Consider the following 14,595-nt stretch of genomic DNA (forward strand, 5'->3'; position numbering starts at 1 on the left):
TAGTTTGCTATACTATGCTGCAAATAAGTGTTAATTTTAGATGACATTTAGTCTATATAATGTATATTATTATGGACGGAGGCAGAAAAGCCAGGTGTAGATTACTGCACAAAGTGAGAATTTTATTTTCCTTGGTCAGGATATGTACACTCAGTCCAGCTTGCATTTACAAGGCTGACAATTAATACTGAACAAACAATAACTCAAACTATGAATTATGAAAGAGCTGTAGCATCTGAAACCGACCACAATGAACATTTGACAGATAAACAGTACCACAGTGCTTCAGTTTCAGCTTCACAGTTTGTCATGTCTTTTATGTTTGTGATTGTCTCTCTCAACTCACCATATATTTTTATTAGTAAGCTTTTTGTTTGTTTGTTTTTTGTTTTATATCAATTACTAGAAATTTCAGGTGACCCCATTTGAATTCCAGGTTACCCCACATGGGGTCCCGACCCCAAGGTTGAAAAACACTGCTTTAAACACAAGCTCGCTGTCGTCAGTCCTTGTTGTCATCAGAGTGTTGAGTAGTCAAGAAGAGTTGTTGTCGTACTTGTTGAACAAATGGCTAGTCATAAGGAAATACTGGCGTTGTCAGCTCTTGGGCTTCTTGTGGAAGAGTAAAGCTGTCGCAGTGAAAACTAAGGAGAAATCACACTATGCTAACAATGCTAACAGTTTTCACTTCATGGAATAAATGAAGTCCATAGGCAACACTGACTGGCACTCATTCAGATACAATATGAGCAGTGAATGGCCTGTTACAGGAGACAATAATAGTGTGAAGTTCCTTGGCATAGCTGGATTCACATGGAAACTTCTCCTTCACTGATTCACTAGTGAAGGGCTGTCCCTCCACCAATCAGATTGGTCTGACTGAACGAAGGGTAGTGGCCGATTACACATGTTGAATCGGCTGAAAAGACTGGCGATGGCATCAACGACGGCCGATCGCAAAGAACACACCAACCAGACTCATGTCACTGACGTCGCCAGACTGCCCGACGACATCCGACTGCCAAAAATCGGGTTGGTGTGTCTTCGCCTTTACAGGACAGAGGTATCTAGTGTTCCTTTGTCAGTCTTTAAACAAGCACAAGCCTGGTTTTCCTTCACTGTGACAGGCTTCAAAGGACATTTTGATCAACGTTAACCTTGTATCTGTCTAATGATTGCTTTAATTTGCAAATTCCAAAACATCTTACGGTTGTGTCTTCACCTCTGCATAAATAATAATATTAATGTGCAATGTCACATGCATGTTTGTAATAGCCTTTGGCAACAGAATGATCAGACACCTCAAGTGAACCACAGTGTGTGATTCATTAGAAACCAGTCAAACCAATTACAGCAAATGAGCCAAACACGTGAGGGTTAAAAAGCACATACCTCTGTCAGAAAATTCCATCAATTCTCAACATTTTTGCCTGTTTCACAACTTGTAAACACACACCTCATCTCAGCGGTTTATTTCCTCTTTTGTGTCATGTGACTTGTGTTCTTTGTGTCACTTTCGGGGCCTCGGTGCTCTGTTATGGTAATGAGGTGCCGTTTTCTAACAGCGTGGCCCCGCGGCCCCTCAGGGCATGGACTCCACTTCATTAACGTGACAGATGCCTGGACCGCTGTTCGGGTTAATGATGTCACCTCCTGACATCACACCGAGACGGAACTCATTATATACATGATTGACTGGCAGAGTGCAGGAAAATGCTTTGGGTGTTTTGGAGGTTTGGTTTTATTATTTGGGTATTCTGGTTGACTTTAATCCAAGACAAGATGGATACCATATTGCTTTGACTATAATGTGCCCCCCGTCCATTATCCACATTGTGAAGTTCCTCTGAGATTATCCAAGGTAGAGTTTTTAACCCTGAAGCCATTGTAACAGTCTGTCATTGTCAAACATAAAACAATCTGATTTAAGCAGAACGTAAATTATGCATTTATGCAGCTTGTCTATCAGTGACTGGTATTTGACTGATGTTTGTTCCAGTATCCTAGTAATGAGGCTTATCTCAGTGTTGACTGACTGACTGCTGTTGAGTAGTCAAGTCCAGGTTCAGTGGTTTGGTGTTGAGTCCTGTGCATGTTAAACAGACACCTATGGGTATTCATGTCACTGTACAGTTACCAATCACTGCCTTCTTATACCAACACCATCATCTTCTGGCCTGTGGATGGTGACCCAGTAGGTCATACAATATTTTGTAAAATTTGGAAGTTGCCATTTGGATGATGCCATTTTTTGGATTTAGTAATTGCCTATTCAGTAATGTTTCTGTAGTGCTTTCCACCGTGACCTGATTTATTCCACTGTTCATGTTCACAAACCAGCTACATGTGGCTTGATGACAGCAGACTTGGGTAGGTCACCATTTAGACACTTTTTCCAATCTGAACTTCTGAGTGTATTCTTTCACTGGTGAAAGGCCAGACTTTTTTTCATCTTCACTCTGGAAGTGAGATGCTTTTTTGGTGCCATTGCTTGTGTTTCTGTTATATCACCTGGCTGAAGCCACGCCTCCACAGGTATTTGGCAGTCAGAATACACTCCACCTGGCCAAGAGCCTTCCATTGGATTACTGCAGTGATTAATATTCTTCAGCTGCAACAAGTAATTCAACTCTTTGCTTCTCATTTCTCAAACAGCAATTAGTTTGTGAGAAAACATGAAGATCCAACAAGGATTCATCAGGCTGATTGTGTTTGTGAAAGAGTGGTTTATGGGTTGTGAGACACACACATTTTTCATGTGAGTTGGCCATCACAGAGTTCAAACCTGAACCACAGTGAGAATCTTTAGGATAAACTGGAAAATGCTCCCCATCATCTATACTATACATCTTAGCAAAATTAACCCATAAAGACCCAGTGGTACTTCTGTGGCAGCTCCTAAATGAATTTTTTATGTCTATTTAACACTTCTTAAGGGTTTCATTCCAATGTATTGTAGTATTACCTTGTGTAATTTTGCATTTTTTCAGTAAAAATCTGTTATTTTCATATATTTAATTTATTTTTCATGTAGATGTTGACGATGATGGTGACTTTTTCAGCAAAGATATCATTAACTGAATGTAAAAACAAGTGTCTCCATCCACTGTTATTGATCCAAATCCATGGGTTTTACTGGTGAATCAGTGTTGTTGAAGATGATAGTGTTTCCATGTTCACTATGGAGCCTCTGAACATCCAAATGGGTCATATCTGATGACCATGAAAAGATGATAAACTGCATTTTACACCAATTACTTATATGTATAGATTGATAGGATTAGTGGATCAATAGGTATTCAACATTTTAGATCAGTAGAGGCTTTGGTCAATGGTGACTGGGTCTTTATGGGTTAATGCGGCTCTGAATGGAAATAAATATTGTGACTGATTGTTACTGTGACGATGTATAAGCGTTATATGGCATAAATGATCCCACAGTGAATGCATCCTGTAATCCAAGCTAAAAGCACTCCAACAAAATATGCGTGTCTGGTCTGGCTGCATGTATATACTTCATGTATGAGATGTATTTATGCAAAAGTTCTCAGCATTCTTTCAGAGCACTCCAGTTTGCATTAACAGAGTCTCTGAAAACTGGTGTTTGAGCTTTGCCAGGTTTCTGAAATCAGCATATTACAGCACTAACACAAGAACTGAATAGTAGTTCAAAGACCAGATCAGAACTAGGATGCACAAGTCCATGTAAACACACCTAGTTCACAAGCCATGCCAGCTACATCAGTGGCGATTTCTCATAGACTGCAAGGGAAGCCCGGCTTCCCCTAAAATTACGAAAATTAAATGGTTAAATATGTACGGTTGTGTTGACATTTCATTGACTACAAATGCGTTAGAACCCGTTCATCTCACAGACAAGTTCGTTCAGAATCAGCTTTATCACAAATCAACAGACTCGATGTTGTTCACTTCTCATACATTCCCGTTGCGCTGTTTTCTCATACGATCTCTGCTCAGTGCATTTGCCCATAGACTGCGGGCGTCTCTGGGCTTCAATGGGACTGAGTGGAACAGTTTTTTTCATTGCCTCAAAACTGGACGGTAATTGGATAAATGCCACGATGTTGTCCCGCCCCCGGACGCCGGGCGTCTCTGGGGGTGAATGGAGCTGTGGGCGGAGCTCGACCGGGCTGGACGCCAGAATCCCACGTGCTGATTGGATGATCAGTCGAAAGGCTGAATCCTCTTTGACTGACAGCTAGTTTGAGATCTACTCCTTCACTGACACAGTTCATTTCATACCGTCGCACATTCTGCTGTGAAATCGAGAGACAAACCACTATGAAATTACTCGTTCATTTCTTGCACTGTAAATAAAACACACTCATTGTACTTCCTTGTTTCAATTTAACATAATTTCAGCGTTTTCTTGTTTCAGTTACATAATTTAATTGTTTCTTGTTCGAGTTTAATATCGTTTTGTAGATAGTTAAATCAATCATACTGTCGGCTAGGTCGGAGTGAAAGGAGCGTCTCTTGTTTAAATAAAAGTTAAAAGTTCTACACCCACAACACAATGGGCCAAGGCAATCTAAGCAGCCTAGCTCTGCTGGACATTGAGAGGACACTGGTCCAGTCCCTGGAAAAGACGCCTACTTGGTACGATAAGGTCACTGACCATTTTCTTAAAAAGGAACGGAGGGCCGAATGTATGTTTAAATAACTTGACAATTTTTTTTGATGTAAGCCGACAATGAGCTTCCCCTCTCTGAAAAACGAGCAGCTGCCACTGAGCTGCATATATTTATTGTAGCAATCAGAATGCTGTTTGATCAGAGGTTCTACAACAATGCAAGTTAACCGATTAACCAAAAGAATAACACTGCTGTTCGTGTTACCCTTTCTGTGTCTGTCTGTTGCCCGCTGCATGCTGAAAGTTCTCTTAACAACTAATTAAATGCTCAACATAATAACCAAGGTCACTTTCTTGGCCGTCTGGTGTTCTGCAGCTTTATGGTACAGAGCTGTTTAAGCTGTAGATGGACTGAATTCAGGGTTCGTGCAGGTGGTTTTGTTTGGCAGATGTTCACTGAAACCTCACCGGCATCAAAAAGGCACTTAAACCATAAAACTGATTATGGTCCAACCCACTAATGAATCTGTCAGCTCATAGAGGCATTTACCCCTTGACTGTACTGATGTTTAACACCAGCCTCCAGAGCTGCATTTTATGGCGCATGAATGTGAATCTGTCCATCAAATAAATGTTCTGGAACATATGGAAACTATGTTGTGGCACAAAAGAGATTTTAGAGGACGTGTGAAATGATTACTGAAACAAAAATCTGTATGCTAAATAAATGTATAAAAATGACGTATGTATTCTCTGTCTCTTGCAGCTGAAGGATATGCATACAGGAATCAACGCAAGTTCTCAGAGGACATTGACTGGTCATATGCAGGTGAGTAAAAAGCAAAATAACTATGTGGAGACCAAAAGATTACTGGACATGTGGCAGACAGCAGGTTGCTAATCTGCATGTAAAACTGAAATAATGACCTGTCAATCCAAAGTTAATGGGTTGGAAGGCTCAATAATTTCCAAAAACAGCTGTCTGAGAATATGGATCATTTGTTGAGGACTATTTTCAGACACTAATCTAATCTAATCTAATCCTTATTTGGTGCTCTGGTGAGCAGGACAGTATGTTTGGGGTTGTGATGGACCAAGTCCCCTACTAATATGATGTGTGTTATTAGTTAATGGACAACACTGGAGCCCTGTGGCACAGAAGAGCTTCTATGGTGATGATTACGACTAAAACACAGATAATGTTACATGAAGGATAATTTTTATGGCCGAAGCAGAAAGAGGAACAAACTAAATGGGCTCCACCGTTGATTCCAGCTACCATTTCTTCCTCACAATCTAAACTTCAGAGAATTCAGAGTGTGATATTATGGTAAATGGACAGCACTTTTCCACACCTTCATGGTGCCCAAAGTGGTTTACAAAGCCTCTCATTCACTCATTCATGCACACAGTCAGTACACCAATGGGCGGCATGCAAGGCACTGCCAGGCCCTACTGGGAGCAATTTAGGGTTCAGTGTCTTGCCCAAGGACACTTCGACATGTGGACATTTGGAGCCAGGATTTGAAGCACCGACCCTTTGTCGATGACTCTTCCAACTCTACCAGCTGAGCCACAGCCACCCATCAGTAGTGTTTCCATCCAGCTACTTCTATGTGCATTTTCAATTTGCACATGGAAATGCAGAGCATTAAAAGAAACTTGAAATATCTCACAAAATGTTTTTACTGTTGAGAAGCTGGAAAGTTGGCGTATCTACAAAAGGGCGAAGTTTTAAATGGAAATCGATCGAGTGAATAATTATGTGTGTCTGCATTTGCAGAGACTGCACCGTTCACTGAATTAGTACAAGAAATAAATAGAATTGCTGAAATAGAAAGGAAATCACAACAAAATGCCAGCATTTATGAAGAGCGGGAGAAGCAAGTGCACATTTCTGGTCACAGTGACAATATTAGTAGAACATTCATTTTCATTTATTATGATTAGGAATTTGGTTTTCAGAATGTGAGCAAAAAATATATTGTAGATATTATGTGCATGCAAATATACTCATTATCTACAAGAAAATGAAAGGGACTGTAACAGCAGAAGCCAGGAGACTGAAATAACTGTCTCCACGCTGCATTTCTACAGAGGCCCGATAACTGAACCCTGGGGTACTCCTCAGAATATATACATAAACATCCATGAAACCATATGGATGGCTTCTTGTCTCACTTGATGCTCAGGTTTCTGGTGTCAGCAGATATTGTTTCTCTAACATTTAGAATGTTAGACTGAATGTTGTGTTTTGCTGTGTGTGCGTCCTACTGCAGCTCCACTGGTGTTCAGCAAGGACTTTAATGTTTCTGCTTTTGATGTGACTCTAAAGATGTGGACATCAGAGCCACATGAACACCATGTGAAGTCTGTGTCTGATGTGTGTTTTTGTGTGTTTATAATCTCTCCACCACAAAGAATCACTGATTCTCTATAAAACTGATGCAATTTATGAGGCTTTTGAATATCTTTATCACATAGAAATATGGATTTGTTTTGTGTGCTTGTTTGTTGGCTTAACTTTCTACAACTTATTAAATATCATTATAGTACTTAATTGAATTCAGCAACTTGATGTGTATTTTATGCAAGATAATCATTAAAGAGCCTCACAAACTGCACTGTGCCAGTGATTGTTGGATAAAAAGAAAATGAATGGGTCATTTATTCTTTTTTTGAGATAAAATACCAGTGTTCATCAAATTGCAGTGTGAAGATATAATGTTAATTTATTGATATTTTTACAGAACAAATGAGTTATTTACTGACAACACATTAGTCTATCATGAATGTAATGTTTGTTATAATCAAGTTAGTATAAATAATTTGAATATATCTAAAAATGTTGGTGTTAATCCTGTGCTTGACAGTGTGTTAAATTTGTTTATGAAGGACAAGACAAAGAATGTTTATTTACAGTTTTTAGGGCATTTCGTACACAGAGGTGATACAAAGTGCCTTACATATTAAAGTATAACGAAAGTATTAGGTTTACCAATTTACTAGAGGTTGAAAGCATGCAGGATAAAATGACAGTGTGCTGTGTTGTGTTTGTCCTCTGGGTGTGACCTACTGAGTCTACCTTATACCACATTAGTAAGATTCTTCTGTCTCGTCAACAGCTTCCAGTCCCTCAGTTGCTTGCTTTCGCTTTTGTCTGAACCTGATATCAGTTCATACAGTGGCAAAGTGTGTCCCAGCTCTGAGATGTGAGCAAGCGGGAGACTAAACAAATGTTTGCTCTCTGAGCTGTGAAGTAAACACAGGAACAGAAGAATTTATTGACACAGAAATGACATTTATGACAAGTTTGTTCGGACTGAAGTGGTGTGGGCATGTAGTCTACACAAAGCTCTAACCATGTTGAATACTTGATTTGATATAGAACATCATACAGCTTACATAATATAGATAATAAAGAACCAAATGACAGAATATTGTATATGTTGCTGTGTCATAATGTGGAAAAATTCCAAATTTTATAGCCAAAGTGAAGGTAAATATTTATGGTTTAAGACTTGGATTTACTTTGTAGCCCTTTTGAAAGTATAATAAAGGTGGGTAAGGCCTAAAAAAGGCCTCATATAAATGTCAGTTTTAAGACAAATTATCCTTTACATTACTTTTTACAGCCTTTTAACCTGCCAGTTAAATGGCATCACATCGGAGGTTGATGTCAGCGGTGTTTTTAAAGAGGATGACGTGTAGGGAAAATCAGCAGAAATGTTAGGTTAATGAAACCCCTGTGATAGCGTGCATGTTTTTATGTCCTTAGCTGTCGTACTTATATCAGTCCTGACCCAGAAGCCTTTGTGTGACCTGGCTGGCCTCATATTTGGAGTCAATAAGAGTCATGTAACCAACGATGCACTGTAGTTGGTGACAATCACAACACCAACACACAACAGCATCTCAGACAGGATGATAATAGATAACAGCCTCAATTAAAATATAAGTCAACCTTTATTATCTATGACGATGTTCAGTGGCTCCAAAAACAACCCGTTATTTAAACATCCTCATCTTTGTTATGTGGTGTTGTTAGACTTGTTGACATTTGGCTGAAAACAGGTTGTGAAGAACAAATTATAATCATTACTAAGAATGCACCAGTCTGCCTTTTTCAGTTCAGCTACAGCGCTGTGTTTTGGTCAGTCTCTATAATAACCCATCAGGACTCAGTGTGACTTTTGTGGCAGCTTTCAAAGGAATTTTCTCTCTATTCAACCTTTCTTAAATGATTTATCACCATTTATTATAATATTATCCTCTGAATTTTGCATTTTTTCCCAATGAAATTCATCTATTTTCCTGTGATTAATTAACTGATCATGTAAATGTTCATAAATGCTCAGAGTAAAGTCAAAGGTTATTATATCAAAACAGAAAAAACTGAATAAAAAGGGACTTTTTCTGTAAAATCTGTCATTAACTGAACATAAACCCAGTGTCTCCATCCACTGTCACTGATCCAACTCCATAGATTTTACTGGTGAATCAATGTTATAGAAGATGATGGCGTTTCCACGTTGACTACGGAGCCTCTGAACATCCAAATAGGTCATATCTGATGACCATGAAAAGATGACAAACTGTATTTTACACCAATTATTTACATGTATGAAGAGTTTAGATCAGTTAATGCTTTTGGTCGACAGTGAATGTTTGGGTCTTTATGGGTTAAAATTCAACCAGGATATACAGAAAATTCTGTATATAATTAAAAAATAGTTTCAGGGGAAAAAACTACTTCTAGAAATGTTTAGTCTTAACATGTCTAACTCATTTCAGACAGTAAGATTCATTGCATCATTGTTTTTTTTTTTCATACAGGTTTCATTGTTTCTTATTGTTTGAGGTACTTTTTGTAACTGAGGTTGCACTAAATACTGCCTTTAGCCTGTAGAAGCAATTAAGTTCTGATTTTAATACCATGCACATATTACCTGTATTTCCATGTGGCATCTGAAGAGAAATGACTGAAGTACATAAATACAATTACATCCTGCAAAAGCTGACTAAGGCTATAGGTTGCCTTAGACTTTTGCACAGGACTTTACCTGGGCTGTGGATATTGGATGATCCCAGTATTTAATAAGACGAATGACCTTATTGTATGCAAGAGACTGGAATTATTTTTTTTCAACATATGACAGGTTCAGGGTACACCAAGGCTGGATATTATTGAGGAATATTCAATACTAACGTCTTGGCTTCAACATCAGTTCTGTGGAAAAAATACTTATATTGATGTCAATTTTAACAAAATGAAAATTAGGATATACGTAAAAGTACAGATCTATTTTGTTTTTTTGTTTTTTTTATTTACAGCCAAACCTGTTTTGTATCAAGAAGTTGTCTTTTACTGTGGTTCCTGTGTTGTAGCAGATTGACATGACAAAGTGCATGTTTTTCCCTGATTCTATAAATAAAATATCAAAAAAAACTATTCAACACAGGGTTGAAGTACTCTGTGTAAACCAGACAGTCACACTGCTAAAATCTAAAACAAATTGTTGCAGTGGCACTGGTCCAATAAAACAAAGACCACACTTAATACCGATGTCTTTTCAACATTTATTTCTCTCTCTCTCTCTCTCAAAACACCTGCATAGACATTGTTGAAAGACACAGTGAAAAATAGGATGCATCTTTCATTCCAATCCCAGGCACTAAGATCACAATGTTCAACCAAGTCCTTAAAGAAATGTTAAATCTAGCACAAACATCATTAACTGTCCACACTTTTCAGCTATGTGCAGAGTTCACATCTTAAAATAAACTTTATATGTAATTCGTTAAATTTAAAACCAGGCATGTTTACAGGTTATTTGTTTTTACTAACTTTGCTATTTCATAATGCTATTTGTAACATTTTTGTCAACTCTAAATGACTTAAAACCAAAAAGTCATGAGAAGCATTAAACAAACTTCATCATTAACCCATAAAGACCCAGTGTGACTTTTGTGTCAGATCCCAAATAAATTTTTCTCTATTTAACCTTTCTAAAGTGATTTATCGCCATTTATTGTAATATTATCCTCTTTTTTGTGTTTTTTTTCAGTGAAAATCGTGTATTTTCTTATATTTAATTAACTGATCATGTAGATGTTCATAAACGCTCAGGTTAAAGTTGAAGGTTATTCAATCAGAAACAGAGAAAACTGTGTGTCTCCATCCACTGTCATTGATCCAACTCCATGGGTTTTACTGGTGAATCAATGCTGTAGAAGATGACGCTGTTTCCATGTTCACTACGGAGCATCTGAACGTCCAAATGGGTCATATCTGATGACCGTGAAAAGATGATAAACTGTATTTTACACCAATTATTTAGGTGGATTGATAGGATTAATAGATCAAGAGGTAATGAACTGTTTACATCAATAAATGGTTTTGATTGTTTGGGTTGTTATGGGTTAAAATACTCTGTCTGACAGTTACACTTGTTCTAAATGTCTCAAATGTTCATCCTGATAAATGTCATGTTCAGGGGGAGGTAAACATTTATGAGATTCAGCTTAAAACCATACACAGAGAGACCTTCTATAGGCAATTCTGCTATTTCAAATCAATCAATCAATCAATCAATCACGTTTTATTTATATAGCACCAAATCATAACAAAAGTTATCTCATGGCACTTTACATATAGAGCTGGTCGAAACCAGACTCTCAAGCCAATTTACAGAAACCCAACAGAATCCTCCAGGACCAAACACTAGGTGACAGTGGTGAGGAAAAACTTCAGAGTCAACATTAGACTGATGTCCTACATTATTTTTGGATTCATATCATTTGAATATCCCTAATCACCATGAGTTTTATTTGGAGCTCAGCTTTTGTAATTAACATGTTGTGGACGGTATTTACAGAAAAGTAAACCCTTATATGAATATTTCTGTAGCAGTCAGATTTAACAGTTTGGGAAAATAAATGCTGTGTGAACATATCATTAACCACAAAGCTCTTATGATGAGTTCAGGTGAAGGACAGCTGTATCATCTCCTTTCAGTTCAATATAACCCCATAACTCTAACAGAATAAACCCATGTGTACTTCAGTCAATCCTCACATGCTGCTCATATTACATCTTGTACTGTAAAGGTAAATCTCTATGTTGTAGATCATCTTGGCATGGAAATGAGCTGATGGATTAAATCTGTTCGGACGGTTGAACTCCTCTGTGAAGGTTAATCTGTATTTGTGGCTTTGACACTTTCCTTGCTGAATTGATGTCATCCATCATGTACTCTTTGAAATTAATGAAGAAACCTGATGCCAACTTAGCCAAACGCTACAGGCTCTTTCACTGGTTTATCATGAAAATATGTTGGACTTTGACCTTTTAAAAGCAGTAAGAGCGGAAAATGTGAGCTGATATCGGTGTTAAAACAGAGCGAACAGCTGGAGATTGTTAGCTTTTAGCCTACCCTTTAGCTCATAGCTAGCGGTTAATAAACGTCACACATGTGAGCAGTCAGAGACGAAAGTCTGCACCTCATCAGTTTGTCCAGACTCACTTCTACAAGATGAGGGCACATTATTATGAACACCTGCACTGAAATATGCAGTATAAGCTTTATAATCCCTATAAATTGGTATAAGGGAGAACAAAATACATTAATGTACTTTTAATAATATATCAGAATAGAAGCCATTCAAAACATGTTTTTTTTTTTTTTTTTTATTATTATATTACACTAAGGTTTTCATCATATATTTTAATCCAGCTCACCTATTCAGACATATTCCACCAAAAAAAATCTGATTGCGTAGTGGTTGTTTGTAAAGACTTTAAATAATGTCAACAATTTCATACCAGATTGTCAGCACTATAACTGTAACTTTAGCATTAGAGCTCTGGAAACCGTTTTTTTTTTTTTTTTTTTTTTTCTTTTTACATTACAGGCAGCTGCTGTTGTATAAACAAGCTGAGTTAGATGTAAGAAAGGCCAACTGTAACCTCCTTTTAATCTAGCATCATATACATCAATATGGATGCATGTTTCCAAATCAATTAAACATTTACGTTTCATGAACATATTCACTGTGTCCCAGTGCTTTTGTCCATATATTCTATAATAAGTGTCTAATTTTAGAAAAAGAATTCTATATATTAAAAAAAATCACATTGCAGCTAATGTGGGTTAGTGTGTCAGTACCTCTTTCTGTTAGAGTATGAGGTACATTTTGGAGGGACTGTATCTAACATCCTATAAAACCTCAAAAATCTAAATGTGGGATATCATTTAAATATGTGGACCATGGAGACAAGGAATAAAAATGCTCATAAGGTGGGACATCTGGTCACTGTATTGGGTCACATAAAGTTAAAATCTTAGCTTAACATAAATACTGACACCTATCTAAATCCACTGTGCTGTCTTGGGAGTAGATGTAATTTAAGAGGACTCATTCATGTGCTATTTTCCCAGGGTCAGAGTTGTGGTTAAGACAAAATGCCGAGCAAAAAAATATGATTCATACTAGGAATTTTGAGTATTTCATTAACTATAGAACATAGTTTCTCATTGTTATAGACTATAAATAATACAATTCTCTAAATACTCATTTCTGTCTGCCGTTCTAGGAACTTTGAACCAAAAAAACTGGGCTAAGAAGTTTCCGTCCTGCAGCAACGCCAAACAGTCTCCCATCAACATCGAGGAGAACCTGGCCCAGGTGAAGCTCCAGTACCAGAAGCTGAGGTTTGAAGGATGGGAGAGGCTGACCGCTGAGAGCACGACCATCAAAAATGACGGCAAAACTGGTAAAAAACATGTGCAAAATAACCCAACGTCCAACTTTGTCATAAATGTATTTCAGGGAACAGATGATTTTGAGCTTTACAATGTTCAGTTGTTGATCCTCTGAGATTATCACCAAACTCTATCTATTTATCAGTTAGTTTGGTTTATGCCCAAATAAACTATTCAAGAGTTTGGTTTTCATGTTTGTCAGGTAATTAGATTTGAATGCATTTGTACTAAAGTTGAAACCACTTAAAAAGTGTTGACTGCTTCTCTAACTTACTATTTTTGACCTTGGAATATTCCTTATTCATAGATTGTTTACTGCACTTTTACAGATATTTTAGGCTTTTCTCGAAGTTTTGATCAAAATATGGAGTTTACAGAGTTTAATGAGTTCAAATGTACGTCCTTGAAAAGTAAAAGCTGCACAAACATACAGTGGTGGAATGTAGCAAAGTGTTTGTACTTCATTACTGTACTTAAGCACATTTTTTAGTATCTGTACTTTACTTATGCAAATATAATAATGCATACTTTTGATTTTATTCTGTTATATTTTGCTTTGTACTTCACTACATTTCTACAACTTATGCCATTACTCATTACTTTTTATGATAAAAATTGCCTGATAAAATAGTTCTCCTACTGATTGCGTTGTGACATTGTTTCCGTTGCATCAGGTGAGTCTATTAGCTCCAATGTTGGCAGAGCGTGCCTTTGACTGAATCTCCACTTCAATGTGTGTGCAAAATGCAGATGTCAAACTAATACTGTGAAGTCAATCGTGTTGAAAGGCCAAGTAAAACCAAACTCATGAGACACAATAAAAACAGAACTTTTTAGTAGTTCAATAGTGTCATTACGTTTGGTGTGCGTTCAGTAAAAACGGGCTTTGAAGTCCATACTGTTATCTGGTTGCTTGGAAAGTTGTGGAAGTAAAAGTCACAGAAAAGAGACAGCAATAGGATAAGCAAACTTTAAGATTTCAGAGATTTGTGCATATTTAACATTTTTTGGGTGTCTATTTAGTGTGTAGTGCAGTGTGAGTCTAATGTAGTTGGATTTTGTTTTGTGCATCTGAAAAATGCTGCGCTTTTACTGAACAGAGCTCAATGTTTTTAATAGTTTTGCAAGTAAATAAATGATTTAAAGCTGTATCATGGCTTAATTGGTTTAACTTAATGGTAAATTAGTGGTAACATCTAGTAGATAACTTATGATCCATAGAATTATAAATTAGAG

At 37.3% G+C, this 14,595-nt stretch overlaps 1 protein-coding gene across 4 annotated transcripts in view; it reads left to right on the forward strand.

Annotated features, from left to right (window-relative positions):
• Positions 1 to 14,595, forward strand: part of ptprz1a (protein tyrosine phosphatase receptor type Z1a) — a 117,875-nt gene that overhangs the window by 39,197 nt on the left and 64,083 nt on the right. For all 4 annotated transcript variants that reach the window (XM_030137607.1, XM_030137608.1, XM_030137609.1 and 1 more), the window contains exons 2-3: positions 5,361 to 5,423; positions 13,191 to 13,370. In XM_030137607.1, coding sequence (XP_029993467.1) covers positions 5,361 to 5,423; positions 13,191 to 13,370 — 243 coding nt within the window. The remainder of the gene's footprint in view (positions 1 to 5,360; positions 5,424 to 13,190; positions 13,371 to 14,595) is intronic.

The sequence above is a fragment of the Sphaeramia orbicularis genome, chromosome 6 (genome assembly GCF_902148855.1).
Source record: "Sphaeramia orbicularis chromosome 6, fSphaOr1.1, whole genome shotgun sequence".
NCBI classification, from domain to species: Eukaryota; Metazoa; Chordata; class Actinopteri; order Kurtiformes; family Apogonidae; genus Sphaeramia; species Sphaeramia orbicularis.